Genomic DNA, 17,378 nt, shown 5'->3' with positions numbered 1-17,378 from the left:
GATTTTTTTGGGGAATGTTATATAGCAGAATGTGAAAAATATTGTTTTTTTATTTCAAAATTGTCGCTCTTTTTTTTTTTTTTTTTTTTGTTTATAGCCCAAAAATTAAAAATCGCACAGGTGATCAAATACCACCAAAAGAAAGCTCTATTTGTGGGAAAAAAAAGGACGTCAATTTTATTTGGGTACAGACCCTGCAATCGTCCGTTAAAGTAACTCGGTGCCGAATCGCAAAATAGGGCCTGGTCAGGAAGGGGGTCAAATCTTCCGGTCTTAAAGTGGTTAAAAACGCCTATGCCATTTAGAGTTCCTAAAAGCCTATGTGTGCATGAGGCCATACAATAACATGGAGGGGCGTTTTTTTAAGCAGCAAAAAAAAAAAAAAAACGTCTGACGCTGCTAACAGCAGCTGCAAAAACGCCCTGTGTGCATGGGGCCTTAGGGATCTGGAACTGAAATTGCCTTCCTTTTGTGGTAAATGGCCTGGTTACGTATTTCTATGACATGGGCAAGAAATCTAAAACCGGTTGTTATACAAAAGAAGACCTTATGCCCCGTACACACTATCAGATTATCTGAAGACTTTTGTCTGCAGATTTACCTTTTCTATGTAGTGCAAGGGCCTGCCGGATTGCATACAAATTGAAAGTGTTTAGGTTTGACCTCATATTATCTGGTTTTGGTAAGTCTGCAGACAAAAGATAATCTGCACGTGTGTACGGGGCATAATAAGTTACCTGTCCAGCAGTCTGAGAGTCATCACTTCTCTGTTCAATCACTATGGCCTCTGGTAGAATCTTCAGTAGCTGCTGCCTCTCTCATGGCTCCTCCCACTCGCCACTACATCCATACAGGAGGTTAATTTGAGGACACCGGGCTTCTACCAGTTAGGATCAGCTGTCGAAGATTCTGCCAGGGGCCACAGTTCTTGGATTGGCTAAAGTAAGGACTTATTGCCTGCTAGAGAGGTGAGTATTAAAGAGCATGAAAACACCCTCACCTCTAGCAGCTTGTATTGTAAAGGTATACGGCCCCAAACATCACAGCAAAGAATCTGACGATGACATCGAACAGCTTACACACACATTAACTGTGTTTATTTTAGAGGGCTGGCATGCTGCGAAAGATCTATTTTTCCTACAAAAAAGAAAAAAAAAGCAAAGATTGTTGTCTCTGTGAAATTTGAAGATGAATTTCTCTTCAATGCCTGTAGCTGCAGATTTTAAAGCGCTAATAAGGTTTACCTGTAGGTACAATAAGTATCTCTTAAACGTCGGGGTTTAGGAGATATTCTCCCTTTATGCAGCCGATTACTCCGTGCGAATGCGCGGGAGTGATGACATTGCAGTGCTGCCAATCAGGCGGCCAGAGGATGCGAACCCGGAAGGAAGACCGGGTGAAGATGGAAGCATCTGTCAGAGCTCACTGCGCGGCGGTGCAAGCCTTTGTTCTAAGGTAAGGATTTCATAATGTGCTAGTATGCGATGCATACTAGCACATTATGCCTTTTACTTTGCAGGTTTTTAAAAAAAATTAAAAATAAAATTTTGCGCGGTTTACTTCCTCTTTAATGGGCATAGTCTGGACACAGGTTCACTAGTTGTCTTTTGTATTTATCTTTTTTCAGGACACTGCCTTAAGCCTAAAAATTTAGTATGGATTTTTGTGTGTGGTTTTGATTTGTTTTTTTGTTTTTTTTACTTTGCAAAAGTGTTATTTCCTTGTTCGTGTCATGGTCCATCAACTTTAGCAAAACTGAAAATGTTTTTTTAAACCGACATAAAATGCAGAATGAGTAAATCTTTGCTTGGTGATCATTACGCTTGCATTTTCATTTCATGACACCATTTATCTTATGCTTGTTTTTTTTTTTGCTTTCCAGTGCATGACTCCTCCACACAGTCCAGAATTTACAGAGCCTTGTACAACACTCCCTCCTGCCTGCCAAGTGACCTATTCCAAGCCAGTGACTGTCATGTCCAGCAGTTCTCATTGTTCTGTGTCTTCTTCTAATGCGTCCAAGCCTTTTACTCCAGCAGTCCACAGCTTGTCCTCTCAGAGCTCTGAGGTGTCAGAAAGGTCACAGCCCTGTAGGGCAATGGTCACAAGTGTCATACGTCACACAGCTGACACATCTGCCTTCCACCACCTCCCCCAATCTCCACCTAAAGCACCAACAGCTGAAGCCGTGTCCTCCCAAAACTGTGATGTCAAACATTCCAAGCTCACCAAAGAGACTCCTGTCCAAGAGGACCTGTCCAGAAGCAACTCCCCTGTGTACCTTCCACAGACTGAAATTCCCTGTGCAAAAGTAAACACTGGGAGCCAACAAACGGCCAGTGTACAGACACAGGAGCCAGTGAAATGTGAAAATGAACACTCAAATGAGACCAATCCGTTGGTTTCTGTTCCTGCTTCTAGTTCCCCTGTTCTCTGCCAGATGATTCCAGTAAACGGGCAACCTGGTGTTATCTCGGCTTTTATCAAGCCACCTTCTCAACCCATGTGCAATACCATTAAACCCATTTTGCCCCAAACCACCTCCCTTTCACAACCAGTCCTTATGGGCACACCAATGTCTCCAGGCACTGTTATGTTTGTCCTTCCTCAAGCATCTGTCACCCAGCCACCTCAGCAGTGTCCACAGACTCTAATGACAGTCGGAAACACGAAGTTGTTGCCTCTTGCCCCAGCTCCTGTATTTATTACTTCTGGGCAGACCAGCCCCCCACAAATGGACTTTTCCCGAAGGCGCAACTATGTCTGCAACTTCACTGGGTGCAGGAAGACGTACTTCAAAAGTTCACACCTCAAAGCACACCTTCGAACCCACACAGGTGAGACCTCAAAATCCATAGAGGGGGGAGATGAAAGGAAAAAAAAAATGTGTGTGTGTGTGTATATGTATGTATGTATGTTTGTATGTGTATATATAATATATATATATATATATATATATATATATATATATATATATATATATATATATATATATATATATATATATATATATATATATAATCTCTATCGCACCTTTTCTTCTCTTTTTAAAGCATAATATCACTCTACAGTTTTTTTCTTTTCATGATCACTTTTTACTGTACTGTTATATAATAAACCACCTGTCCCCTGCCACTTCTAAGACAGACTTGAGTGACCAAAGACCACTGATCTGTTCTCCGTCTTCAGTGAGCGGTGACGATCAGTCATTGGCTCTCTGCTCCTCCAGCACTTACTGGAGCATTTGGCTGTGGAGGGGGCGGAGCGGCTGGCTCAGGCTCTCAGTGGCTCGCTGAGAGGATGAGCCAGCTGCCGGTCCAGGTATCAGGGTGGTTCCCAACCATATGTACGGATCTTTTCAGAGGCTGGACCGGCTATGTGAAGTTAGCTGACAGCGGGCAGGAGTGCAGAACGAACCTCACTTCTGTGAGTACAGCCAAAATCGCTTTGGCTATACTTCTTTTAAAATGGTAAATGGCACCCTAAATTCAGTGTTCGGTCATTTGGTCTTCAGCAGACTTTTCTAAAGTTAGTATACCTATACATGGCTACAGTTAAATTGTTTGTTACCCAGAACTGGAGCAGCATGGACCTCAAAACTTTATCTGATCATTAGCTAAGTTTCTCTAGTGCCTTTCCTTTATTGTTTTTAGAGGACCTAAATACTGTGATGAGGTTTAATTTACAAGCAGTAGTAAAAAGCTAAGTTTTCTCTTTTATTTTAAATTTGTTGTGGATTTAAAGCAGAACTAAACTCTGCAATACTTGCCTCCCATCCAACCTCTGGGAGGTCCCTTGCTGATACCGGCATCTTCTGGGCCCTGGGTCTTTGGCCTTCTTGATCCTGTTACACAGGCACTATGGTGAAAATGTATCGAGATGTACATGTGCAGCTTATTGCTATGCACACAATGCTGTGTGAACAGGCAGATATTGCAGACATAGCCTGTCTTTTTATATTTCAATATATTTTTTGAAAAGATCTGGTAATGAGAAATACAGTAAAACCTTGGATTGCGAGCAGAACTCATTCCGGAAACATGCTTGTAATCCAAAGCACTCGTATATCAAAACGAATTTCCCCATAAGAAATAATGGAAACTCAAGATGATTTGTTCCACAACCATTTATTCATAAGTCCTTCCGTTTTATAGTCCATATAAAAAGATTATAGCAATGTGATAGGTTGTGTAACTATAAAATGTCCGTCCACAAGGGGATTAGAAGCAAAACCAGCAGGAGCCACAGAGTATAAAAGAGAACAGGCGCCTCTAAGTGTAGCAATATTTAGCAACTCACATGGTTGATAATTTAAAAGAGGCACATCTAAGTATGCAGGCATCTGGGGTAAAGCTGTCCGCATAGACCATCCTCTGCACCCCCCACTCTCGCCGCCGTCAGTCTGCAATCGTGACCGGGAAGACCACCCTGCAGTAGAGCGATCTGAAAGGGAGGCTTAATGCGCTCCTGGAGAAAAAGCGTGGAAGGGATGACATCGAGGGCGGTGCGGAGGAAGGTCTATGTGGACAGCTTTACCCCAGATGCCTGCATACTTAGGTGTGCCTGTTTTAATTATCAACCAAGTGAGTTGCTAAATGTTGAAACTTAATTATATGTAACCATATTGCTACACTTAGAGGCGCCTCTCTTCTTTTATACTCAGTTGTGATATGACGCTGCTTGTTTATCAAATCAAAATGTTATTAAAAACTTTGCATGTCTTGCAAAACGCTCTCAGACCAAGTTATTCTCAATCCAAGGTTTTACTGTATACAATTTAAACAAAATAGCCTATCTCTTATACAGTAATTGTTTTTTGTCTGTTTGGAATTTTTTTTTTCTTTCCCGTAGATTTATTTGCATTTTAACATACTGTATATACTCGAGTATAAGCCGAGTTTTTCAGCACATTTTTTTTGTGCTGAAAACATCCCCCTCGGCTTATACTCGAGTCATAAAAATGTCCCCAGCCGCCTGACGTGCTCCGAGGCCCCTTGGATTTAAAAATGGCGCCAACATGTCACCGCACATGCGCCGCCCCCGCTCGGGAAAGGCCTATACGTTCGGCTATTCCCGGGAATAGCCGAACGTATACGAGCTTTCCCAAGCAGCAAAGGCGCATGCACAGTGACATGTTGGCGCCGGGCAGTGTCATTTTTAAATCTAAGGGGCCTCAGGAACAGATAAGTGAGACTCCTCCACAGCCGCACTACCTGCCGTTATGCGGGGCTGCGGGCATACTACAAGAGGTGCAGTGCTGCGGGCATGGTACACCTGTACCATGCCCACAGCCCTGCATTCTCCTGTACCATGCCCGCAGCCCTGCATTCTCCTGTACCATGCCCGCTACCCTGCATTCGCCTGTAACTTGCCCGCAGCCCTGCATTCTCCTGTACCATGCCTGCAGCCCTTGTTTTTGGTCTCGTGGTGGTCCAGTTGGGTCCAGTAGCTGCTGCATTTCCCACCCTAGGCTTATACTCGAGTCAATCATTTTTCCCATTTTTTTTTTTTTTGTGGTAAAATTGGGGGCCTCGGATTATATTCAGGTCGGCTTATACTCGAGTATATATGGTATCGGGCGGCACAGTGGTGTAGTTGTTAGCCCTTTCACCTAGCAGCAAGAGGGTCATTGGTTCTAATCCCAACCACGACACTACCTGCCTGGAGTTTGCATGTTCTCCCTGTGCCTGCGTGGGTTTCCTCCGGGTACTCCAGTTTCCTCCCACACTCCAAAGACATGCTGGTAGGTTAATTGGATCCTGTATAAAAAAAAAAAATTGGCCTTACTGTGTATGTATGTGAGTTAAGGAGCTTACAATCTAAGGTCCCTGAGGGCAGAGACTGATGTGAATGTACAATGTATATGTAAAGTGCTGCGTAAATTGACAGCACTATTTAAGTACCTGATATAATAATAATAATTTGGAAAAAATCAGTTTGCCAGTGAAGTTGTTGGTTTCCATTTTTCAAAAACCAACTTTTGTTTTTGGAATAAATGGAATTTATAAAAAGAGAAGAAAAAAAAAAAAGTATTTTTATGGCAGCTGTTAGACTTGCGCAGCTTCATTTGTCAAGGTGTCTAAAAGTAGAACCGTATTTTGTGTTGCCCACAGCTACCAATAGACTGAAAAGGGATAATCTGATCAGTTGCTGTTGACGGCACAGAGCATTCTTTTAGACAGTTTATAAATGTCTTGGGTCACACAGCCCTCACGTAACATTGAGCCTCATTTATCAGAGTGCCTTTAAGACCTGTGTTGCCATAGCAGCAAATCAGATTCTCTGCTTTTTCTTTTATTTGAGGTTAGCAAATGAAAAGGGGAGTTGGGATGATTGCTTGGAGCATCACAGATGGCTGTTTTCAAGCACTTTGTAGGGCACTGATATTTTAGCAATAATAGCCAATGCTGTGATAACGGAAGGTAAGCATATGTAGACTTTAGTAATGCCCCATACACACGTGCAGATTATCTGCAGACTTTTGTCTGCAGACTTACCAAAACCATATAATATGAGGTCAAACCTAAACACTTTCAATTTGTATGCAATCCGGCAGGCCCTTGCACTACATAGAAAAGGTAAATCTGCAGACAAAAGTCTGCAGATAATCTGCACGTGTGTATGGGGCATAAGTGTGCTTGAGACTAGGTTCACACCTGTGCGATGCCAGACATCGAATGTGATTCCCATTGTGTTTCTCTGCAGATCACATGCGATGCCTGTGCAATGCGAATTCAGCCATACAGTGGCTGAATTTGCATCACATTCGGACCAAAATAGTGCAGAAACCTTTTTGTGGTCTGCACTGGAATCTGATCGCATGGGTGTTCACACTCATGCGATCCAATTCCTGTCTGATTTCCACAGTTCGTATTGCGATCTGCGAACCAATTTGGAAGTGTCATTAATTTTACATTGACGCCGGCAGCAGTTTGCAGAGAGCAGTGTGAACTGGCTGCGAGTGACATGCCATGCGGGAAACCGCATTGGAACCGCGCTGGTTCCCACATCGCACATGTGTGAACCCAACCTAATGGTAACTCATTTCTAAAACATTGCACAGGCTGGATTATACATTTTGTTTTGTTTTCCGTTGCAGGAGAAAAACCTTTCAGCTGTAACTGGGAGGGATGCGATAAAAAGTTTGCCAGATCAGATGAACTGTCTCGACACCGCAGAACCCACACAGGCGAGAAGAAATTTGCCTGTCCTTTGTGCGACCGACGATTCATGCGCAGCGATCACCTGACCAAGCATGCCCGACGACACATGACCACAAAAAAAGTTCCCTCCTGGCAGGCAGAGGTCGGAAAGCTAAACAGAATAACGACGTCCGAACAGACAAGAAATCCGGGACCATCTTTAAGTATGCTGGTGTCCATGTCTCCCCCAGTATAAGAGTGACTGATCAAACACATTGAAATGAAACAAAGCCTTTGGATTCACACACTGAATCACCCAGAGACCTAAAACACAAAAACTCACAGTGCTTATCTTTGTTACGTCGTCTTGGGCTGTGTCCAGTTTTATGACATTGATTTGTACCCTTTATGAGTGATATAAATATATTATATAAATATATATAAATCTTACCTACCAGCATTTTTACACAAGAAAATAAAAAAAACTATTGTATTGGCAATAAGCTTTTTTTTTTGATATATATGAAATTTATGTTCTGTAAACCAGATCTAAAATGTTCCCCCTTTTTTCTACAAGGAATGGTATTTGTTTAGTTCCTTTTGTGGAAAAGGTTTATCACCCTAGAATACAGCCCACCTGTCACTACCCCTAAGCTGTAATAGAAGATGCTGTATACCTACATTTTTAGTGGTTTGTGTCTTGGAACCCATCCGCTTTGCTCTTCCTGGTCACTGCCTGTATTTCGCTCCTTTCATCGGCTCGTACAGTGTAGGGTGGGATTGGAGATCAGGTATTGAACAAACCCAGGTATCCGATACCCTGCCGGGATCAGCAAAAAGGCAAGAATAGAGCATCATCTTTTACATCCTAGGATTACTTTGAGAGATCTTGTAAGGACAGGATCACTTTAAAGCAAACCTGGCACATGAGAAATATGGAGGCTGCCACTGCTGACCCTCTTCCTAAAATGCTAGTTGCTTGGCTGTCTCTGAATGAAGTGCTTTGAGCCACCGATTTGTGATTTGTCATGCTGGACCAGAAGTAAGAATTCCTGACATAGGCGTGCGCACAGGGTGTGCCGGGTGTGCCTGGGCACACCCTAATCACCTTGGGCACATTAGCATTATCGCTCTGTTTGCCAGTGAGAAGATGGGAAAGATCTCCCTCGGACCTGCTCTGCCATAAGAGAAGTGCCACACACTTCTATTTCACTTTGCCAGCAGGGAGAGTAATGTACCGGGGCCATATACATGTAGGCAAACACATGCATGTGTATTTAAACTTTGGGGTGCACACCCTAATGCAATAGGCTGCGCACACCTATGATTCCTGATCTGCATACTTGTTCCAAGTCATTGACTCAAAAGTCCTGAAGACAATTGATCAGCATGACAGAGAAGCAACTAGCATTTTCAAAGCAAGAGGGTTGTTACAGTCTTCATATTTTTTTGACACCAGTTTTGCTTTAAAATTAACATTTTAAGCTTTTTTGAACATTTGTAGCTAAAAGATCCTCTGCTGTGCACCTTTCTGATCTAGTTACAGATGCTTTTCCTGACTGTAGCGCAAAGTCTGACCCACCCGGTCTGTAAGCCTCCATTCACATTAGGTCGCTCCGACTTAGGGGGCGACCTGTGAAGTCGCGTGCAGCGCGACTTGCATGGACTTCACATAATGGAAGTCAATGCAAGTCGCCTCCAGATCGCCCTGAAATAGTACAGGACCCTTTTTCTAAGTGGGAGCGACTTGTGTCGCTCCGACTTAGAACGGCTCCTGTACTACACAATGGGAGCGTGAGGACCGCGACTTGTCAGGCTGACAAATCGCGGTCCAAGTTGTACCAGTGTGAATGCGGTGTTAATGTGGACCCTGCATGAATGTGCAAGTTTTGATTATTTTGGACCTTCCCAAATAAAAATACTTATTAAAAGTTAAAAATATCTTAACATGCCTTTAGAAGAGAAAAAAACCTTGGACACCACGTTCTGCCTGCATTAAGATAAAGGCGTTGTGCCTCCTGGAAAGACGAGTACCCGTAATCCTGCAAGAATTAACAAGAATAAATTACTGTAATGGAGTTAAATCTTGTGGGATTTTAGGTTGTTGGCACCTCGATGTAGCAAAAAGCTGCATAAAAATAAAAAAAACTCTAACCTTGGGCTTTAAAGTGTAAGGTCTGCTTTAAGAGTACCCTCAGTGGCCAGTGAAGGGCTCTCTATGGGCAAGGGGAATGGCAGAGGAGCAGGCTTTAGCTCTGAAGTCAGGACAATGTAGCAAAGTAAATGTAATTCAAAAGGATATTTTTTGCTAATTTAGGGGTATTAGAGTCGGTTCACACTGGGGCGTCACGACTCCTTCGGGGGCGACTTGTGCATTACCATGCACCATGACTTCGGAACGACTTGCAGGGACTTCACATAATGGAAGTCTATGCAAGTCGCTCCGAGGTCGCCCCGAAATAGTACAGGACCCTTTTTCTAAGTCGGAGCGACTTGTGTCGCTCCTATTAGAACGGGTCCTGTAGCGGTCAATGGACCGCGAGGGAGCGCGACTTGTCAGGCTGACAAGTCGCGCTAATGTGAACCGAGTCTAAGGAGACACGTGGTACCTGTTCTTAGGGAGGATCTTTTCGTTTTAAATGTTTAAGATAGCTAATGGTCACTTTAACTTTGTTTATGATTGTATAATCCGGTAAGGCCTTGTTCACATGAGAGCCAAGTGCAGATCTGTTTCCAATACCTGCTTGATGACAGGTTATTATGGGCTGCTGGGTTTTTAAATGCCAGCACGGGGGTAAAGGTTTGGGGGTAGAACCCAAAGTCAAATTGACTGCAGGATCTTAAATCTGCTAGACAATGCAGGCGGCATTTAGGATTACATAAAAGGAAACGTAAGCGAAGTGCTGGCATTTGTTTATTCGTCTAGTTTAATACGTTTTGAGAGCTCAGTGGTTGCATTCAACTCTCCCTTCAGGCTAGGCTCAGACTATTGCGATGACAGACATTGCTGTGCACATCACACATGATGTCTGTGCGATGCGAATTCGGCCATACAGTTTGGCTGAATTTGCATCGCATTCAGACCAAAATGGTGCAGGACCCTTTTTTTGATCTGCACTGGAATCGGATCTCATGGGTCTTCACATCCAAGTGATCCGATTCCTGTCCAATTTCACAGTTGGCGCTGCAATCAGCGAACCGCTGCAGGTGTCAATGTAGAGGACAGTGTAAACTGCCTGCGAGTGAGATGCGGGAACCCGCACTGGAATCACGCATTGCCCAAGTGTGAACCCAGCCTTAAACAAGGTCTACATAGCAAAGAGGTCCTCAGAATTTTACCAGCTGTACATTTGAAGGTGGTGGTTCTCAGGATAAAAGTTGTACATCATGTTTGACAATCTTTTTCTATTGAATTAGTCTGTGTTTACAGTTTATATCACCATAGCTTGTTTGAAATTTGTTTTATACTTAAAGGTTTATATACCCCAAAACTGGTATTCTAGCATTTGATGGAGACCAGCACTTTCATCCCCCACCATTTTTTTTTTTTTTTTTATATACCCTTTTCAGGGACTTTGGCAGCAGGATGACCCATACAGAGTTCTTGGCCCTTTTCCTTAATGCCTTGGAATCTCTGTCCACATTCTCTGTGTTTTAGAAGTGAATGATAACTAAAATGAGGGAGTCAAACACAAAATAATCATTTCTGCATGTGGACAGAGTTTGATCCTAAGGGCAGAAATCTCACCGCTAGGGTGCCTAAAAACTATTAAGTCAACAAGTGACGCACCTTGCCATCTTCTCCATTGGAATGCACCACCCAAAGTTAGTTTTTCTGGTGAAGGCAATTTGCTGATTGATTTTTCTACTTCTGGAGCATCCTCCCTTTAGTGAACCAAAAATTTGAGCCCGTTGACTTTACTGGGAAATCTAAAACCAATAGGCAAAAGAAACTGGAGCAGCGAACAGAGAGGACTGATAGTGTCAGGGCTCTATAGGCAGTCATGTACGGCCATCTATTTAATAGATGAATCACTCTTCAGTGTCTTGTGTCCCTCAGGGACTCTGGTGTTGAGATCCTAGCCCCAGAATTCCCTGGTTTCCTCAATGGCTCTAAATCGCCATTCAGAAAGGGTCAGCATCAATTGGACTAAAGCCTTCATTCCACTTGATGAATCTAAACCCTTGTATTGGCCAGCTTTAGCCTGGATCAAAGCAATGCCAGTAAGCACCTTGTGACTGCAATATCAAAGGGAATACGATCTTGCGTGTCCATTATTTCTATTGCACTATACTTTATACGTCTTCTTTTATCTTATTGTATATGTATTTGTGAAATTCCAGTAGCATTTATTTGGTAATTTCTACAGAAAGATTTGCCCACAAAGCTGGAGTGAAGCATTAAATGTTGTATTAACTGGATTTAAAGAGAGATGTAAGATCCTTGACTAGACAAAGCTTGGTCATCATTGCCTTTACATGAAGGCATATTTGCCTAACGCTTATGTATTTATCCAGAGAGACATGTATTGGAAAAATGTGTTGCTGTATAAGCTGTAAACGTGACAATGCAAACATTTTAGTAAATAACTGAAACATAAATTCACCTGTCTGAAGATTTCACCCATTCAGTATTTATTGTGCTTGCTCCCTGCTGCCCTCTGCTGGTATATTGATGTCAATGTAACAGAGCCCTGACTGTTCTGTTCGTCTGGTTTCCTTCATGGATTCACTCAGTATGACCTCATTCCTATGACGGGTCATAAAGTTTACCTTTGCAAAAAAAAATATATATATATATATATATATATATGCACACCTTTTTTTGCGCGTTTTTTGCTTTATTTATTTATTTTTCTTTTTATTGGGAGTTCTCGCAGATCAGTAGATAGTGGGTGCAATGCAGAGCTCTTGCAGACTGTCAGTGTAAGCAGTCTGCTTGTACCTTGTACAGGCAAGCAGTTACACACTGACATCAATGAACTACCTAGAGGAAATCAACAGTGCCTTGATAGTTCATTGAAAACTACACGCCTCTACAAACTAATGATGTGGCTGGGTGGGCTGCTGCAACAGTAACATTACGTTACACCCTTAATACGGTTGTAACATGTACAAAAAGTGAACTTATCCTTTAACCCCTAGATGCTGACAGTATGCAAATATGCGGCCTTTCTACGGGTGGACCTTGGCGCCAAGCGGCGGCATATTTGCGTTCATTAGTGCAAATACAGCTGCGCCTTGAGCGTGTTCCCTGTGCATTCCCGACATTGGTGGCTAACGGAAAGCTCCTGATTGCTGCTTGTTATTGGGAGCTTTCCGATCATGTGACAGCCAATCATTGTCCTGGCATCCTAAACCATAAATGGCTGGGAGGCGCAGGCTCCGAAGGGTTAAGGGGAATGTCCCGTAAAGCAGAACACTGGAGAAGCTTCAGCTGAAAGCTACCATTCTGTGACTTTGGGCTGCATTCTGCTTCCAGGATAGTACATATCAGTGCTATTGAAACTTAAACAGGTCTGGAACTAGTACATAGTTCAGGAGTCAAAGAACAGAAGGTACCATGTGAGGCATACAGGTATATACCAGGATTAGGTGGTGGGCATGGAGTAGGAGAAAGTGATAAATTATCTGCACTTTACACTGAGCTATAGGCTTGAATGACTTGCATCTTCAAAGTGCCCGTTCCCAACACCTGCCCACTTCCAGCCAGCAGGAATAATATGTTTCCCTACGGGAACTAACAATTTTCACACATCCTTTATTGCAGGCAGTAGATACGTTTTACCAAACTAATACTTAGTAAAACTGTTACGCCCTACATGAAAACTGCAAAATTTGAACCAAAGTATTGGTTCATTGAGGCTACCCTGAAACCTCAGCTCCCATGTAAATCTTGTGGATCTGCTGAAGACTAACCAGAAACATTAATTTACAATACAAATGCCAAGCAGAAGGGTATTGGTGTTGTACTATGTTCTAATAATGCCCCCGACCCTACTATTTTATACATGCCTCCTGTTCTTGCTAATATAAGAAGCCAGAGAGAAAGTCATCTAGCTACCAGACTGACTACATCTAATTCAGAATTTCTCAACTCTAGGGAACCCCTGCTAAGTTAATTCATTGGGGCCAGTGGGAAGAATACTTCTTACGTTGGTAATAATTAAGAGGAATGCCTCCCTTACAGTGGTGGTTGGGATGCTACACCTACAGATGGCTAAAAAGATCATCGTTGTCTTGCCGCTGGCTCTGCCAAGTGCTGTTTGCTCTGGAACTATGTATGTACCATCAAATGGGAGGCAAATCAGCCACAGCTCAAGGAATCCCTCGCAACCTCTAGAAGAACATTGACTGAGAATTGCTAATCTAATGTAAAATTGAAAAAGGTATACTTTTGTATAAAAGGTGTAAAACCTATCTATGTGTCCCATACGGACGGTTAGCAGGGTTTCGCACTAAAGCCCCGTACACACGAAACGATTATCGGCCGAACGATCGTCCGTCTTTTGTCCAGAGTGGTGTTTTGTTGGTTGGAATGTGCCTAGACTGCACACGAATTTTCTCGCCCAACAAAATTCTACTTCAGAAGTGATGTCATGTGTTGGTTTGCTTTCTTTGTGTTCTTTCTTCACTGATCATGCCCAGACTTGCTCATTAGATTTTTCCCTGTCAAAATCTGTACTGACTGCACGAAAATCGGATGTGTTTTGACGGCGGACAAAAATTTTATAGCCTGCACACCAGATTTTTTTTTGGCCGAAAAGTCGGAGTTGGTTGTCGGAAGCATCATACTAAAGCCTCGTACACACGCACCGATTGTTGGCCGACCGATCGGCCGTCTTTTGTCCAGTGTTGTTGTGTTGGTTGAAATGTGCTCTAGACTGCACACGAATTTTCACGGCCAACAACAACCAACTTCAGAAGTGATGTCATGTGCTGGTTAACTTTCCGTGTGCTTTTTCTTCTCTGAGCATGCCCAGTCTTGCTCATCTGATGTTTGTCTGCCGAAATCTGTACTGACTGATGAAAAATCGTCCGTTGTGTTGACGGCCAACAATAATTTTATAGCATGCACACCTGTTCGGCCGAAAAGTCGCAGTCGGTTGTCGGAATCATCATACTAACAAGCCGACAATCGGACGTTGGCCAAAAATTCACGGCCAACAATCGGTGCGTGTGTACGAGGCTTAACAAGCCGAAAATCGGCAGATCGGTCGTTGGACGAAAATTCCCTGCCGATTTTCGATGCGTGTGTACGAGGCTTAACCCTCACGCATCAGCTGATTTGATAGCAGCTGTCACATATTACTGCTTAGAGATGTTTGCTTGGAACCCATGGCCTTTTGGTGGTTTCCCAAAGTTTGGCAGCTCTGTGTATCTCAGTCCACATTGATGAAACAGATTGTGGCCATCTGCAAAGACTTTCCACTTTCTGAGGATATGTTCCCCACTCTGTTGCATTTAAAAGTCCCATGGAATACAACTTCAAATATTTTTTTTACATTTGCTTTCCTTCTTTGTAAGACTTTCCATTTAGTAAGGGTTTTTTTTAAATAATTATCTAACTTTGATTTATCCCTTCTCCGTTTTAGAACAAGCCACTAGAAAAGGGCTGAGAAGCGTTTACTTTGCCAAGACTGTATTAGTGGAAAAAGAACATTTTATTTTGTTTTCCAAAGCCAGGAGATTATTTCGCTGCTGAGTGGTAGAAGGAAGCTGTGCAGTCATTATCACTAACCTCTGTAACCTTACTGGACCTTTTACCTATAAGGAATTCTAATGGTATAGGCTGAACTAATATTCCTATGAATCCCAGTTTTGTCACAGAGGCAGTAAAAGGGATATCTAGGTATGAGTTCACCATATTTGTTTCTGACCTCTCCATGTAGTAACACATAGAGGTCTTACTGATCCTGGACTACCAGAATATTTAGCTGCCATTACAAGCAACACCTACTGGTGGGATCTGGTATTGAAGTGTGACCATAGCACTACTACATAGTGGTTCCCTGTGGCAACTAGTGTTCCTGAATAAAACATCACCTTTGTTCACTGCAAACAAGGAGATGAGCCTTACGTTATCGTTCACTAACTGACTGTAGGGGAAAAAGAGATCCAAGCAGATTTTTTTTTCTTTTCTAACCTGTGATTCCTTATAATGGACTGAGTGACTGCAGAGTTTAATACAGCTTTTACTGGTTTTAGGGCCGGTTCACACCAGAACATGGTGCGGGAAACTCGCGTTCTGTGTGTGTTTCCCCTGCCGTGTTTAAAATGCACTGCAGTTGCAATCTGCAGCGGGTGTCAATATTAAGCTAATGACATTGCAAACGCAGTGCGTTTAGATCACATGGTACAAAATTATCACCCAATGTGATTGCAGTGTTTCCAAAAGTAATGCATGCCTCACTTTTCGCGTGGTGCAATTTAGTCCATTCGAAAGTAATGGTCTGAAATCGCACCGCACAGAACTGCATAGGAATGCACCGCGTGTTCCTGTGCAATTCCCGGTGTGAACCAGCCCTTAAGAGGAACTCTGTTGTATTTTCAGTGACCTGGGATGTTTTAATGTTTACCACAGACCAGTGTATGATGTGACCACCAATTTTACACACTTGCTGTATTTTCATTACTTGTTTGTATTAAGCCCCTTTCCCACCAGCGGACCGATTTTTCAGGCGGACCGAATCGGACCACCCATTGTTCTCTATGGAGCGGTGGGTGTTAGTGGACATGTGCCCGCTGGCACTGCTGATATCCAATCTGATCTGTTAAAAACAGACAGATGGGGATCCTTTCCCCATCCGTCAGGCGGATTGAATCGGATGAGTCGGATTGTTCTCTATGGAGCGGTGGGTGTTAGTGGACATATGCCCGCTGGTATCCAATCTGATCTAAAAACAGACAGATGGGAATCCTTTCCCCATCTGTCAGGCAGATTGAATCGGATGAGTCAGATGGAAATGGACAGGCAGCCTGTTTTCATCCGACCGCTCCATAGAGGAGAGCAGGACTGTGTCCGTATCTGCTCTGCATAGCGAAATGGACATGAACGCGTCATCCGCCTGCTCAGCAGAGAGATCCCCCACTGGGCAGGTGGATCCACATGACGGATTCCGTTCCTCCTGAAGGGGCCTTACTTTACACCTTTTCACATTCTTTTTTTTAATGGGCATCTATATATTGTATGCCGAAATCATTTAGCCCTCAACTTCAGAGATCCTATCTCCGTGGTAGAATTGATGGAATGTTCATTGTTCTTGGTCAGTCACACCTGACTGGTAGACATGTACTGAGAGAAAACAATCTAAATATGAATCAGAGGCTGCACTTAACCGCAGAGAAGGGTGTTGTGTACATATAGTTACAGATTATGCATAGTGGGTTTTTTTTTTTTTCTTAAAATTAGCTGTTCAGTTTTAAGTGTATATCATAGAAAAAAATAACTGAACAGACTATAGTTCCCCTTTTAATCCTGTCAGAACAACTAAAGATCATTTCTGATTGGTTACATTTGGTTACTGCACATTGTGTGTGTGTTTTTTTTTTTTTTCTTTTTTTTTTTTACACTTTTTTTTTTTTTTTTTTTTTACACTTTTTTTTTTTTTTTTTTTTACACTTTTTTTTTTTTTTACACTTTTTTTTTTTTTTACACTTTTTTTTTTTTTTTTTTACACTTTTTTTTTCCCACAAGGCAAAATGGTATCTATCTTGATGAGCTGATGCATTGGATTTTGGCCCTAACTCAGGAAGCTCTCCTTCTGTTCATCTTTCTTCTTGATTAAAGCTCTTTTTAAGTAAATCAAATACTTTATATGGAAGTCTAAATTCTCGTGACTACTCATTTGTAGCATGCTCAAAAAGTCAGTGTTTGCAAGCTATTTTAATTCCTGTTTTTTTGCATAAAGTATTTACTTTCTGTTGTTAAATATTTCGTAACTGTTCTGATTCTGAACTGAACTAATATTGTCACTTTTTGGATAACCATATAAAACTGCAACTATTTGCATAAAACTTTTATGTTGGTTCATTTTCTGATCATTGCTGCTGGGGCCATACCACTGCTTTTCTATTGAAACCTACTTCGGCACAGTTATGAAGTGGTGGGGTGTGTGCGGAATAAATGCAGTTTGCTTGCTTATGTACTCTAAAGCAAGCAAATCTCCATTCATTTTATATAAAAGGGGTAAAGTGTGCTGGAAGAAGAAGGAAACTTGTAGGATGACCTTGCAG

At 42.5% G+C, this 17,378-nt stretch overlaps 1 protein-coding gene across 1 annotated transcript in view; it reads left to right on the top strand.

Annotated features, from left to right (window-relative positions):
- Positions 1 to 7,645, top strand: part of KLF11 (KLF transcription factor 11) — a 36,604-nt gene extending 28,959 nt beyond the window's left edge. Inside the window, exons 3-4 of the mRNA XM_082249420.1 lie at positions 1,883 to 2,837; positions 7,100 to 7,645. Coding sequence (XP_082105546.1) covers positions 1,883 to 2,837; positions 7,100 to 7,398 — 1,254 coding nt within the window. The 3' untranslated portion in view covers positions 7,399 to 7,645. The remainder of the gene's footprint in view (positions 1 to 1,882; positions 2,838 to 7,099) is intronic.
- Positions 7,646 to 17,378: the final 9,733 nt, after the last annotated feature.

This window comes from Pelophylax lessonae, assembly GCF_965119305.1.
Source record: "Pelophylax lessonae genome assembly, chromosome: 3".
Taxonomy (NCBI): domain Eukaryota; kingdom Metazoa; phylum Chordata; class Amphibia; order Anura; family Ranidae; genus Pelophylax; species Pelophylax lessonae.
The sequence above is the reverse complement of the archived record's forward strand: the minus strand, read 5'-3'. Positions and strand labels throughout refer to the sequence as shown.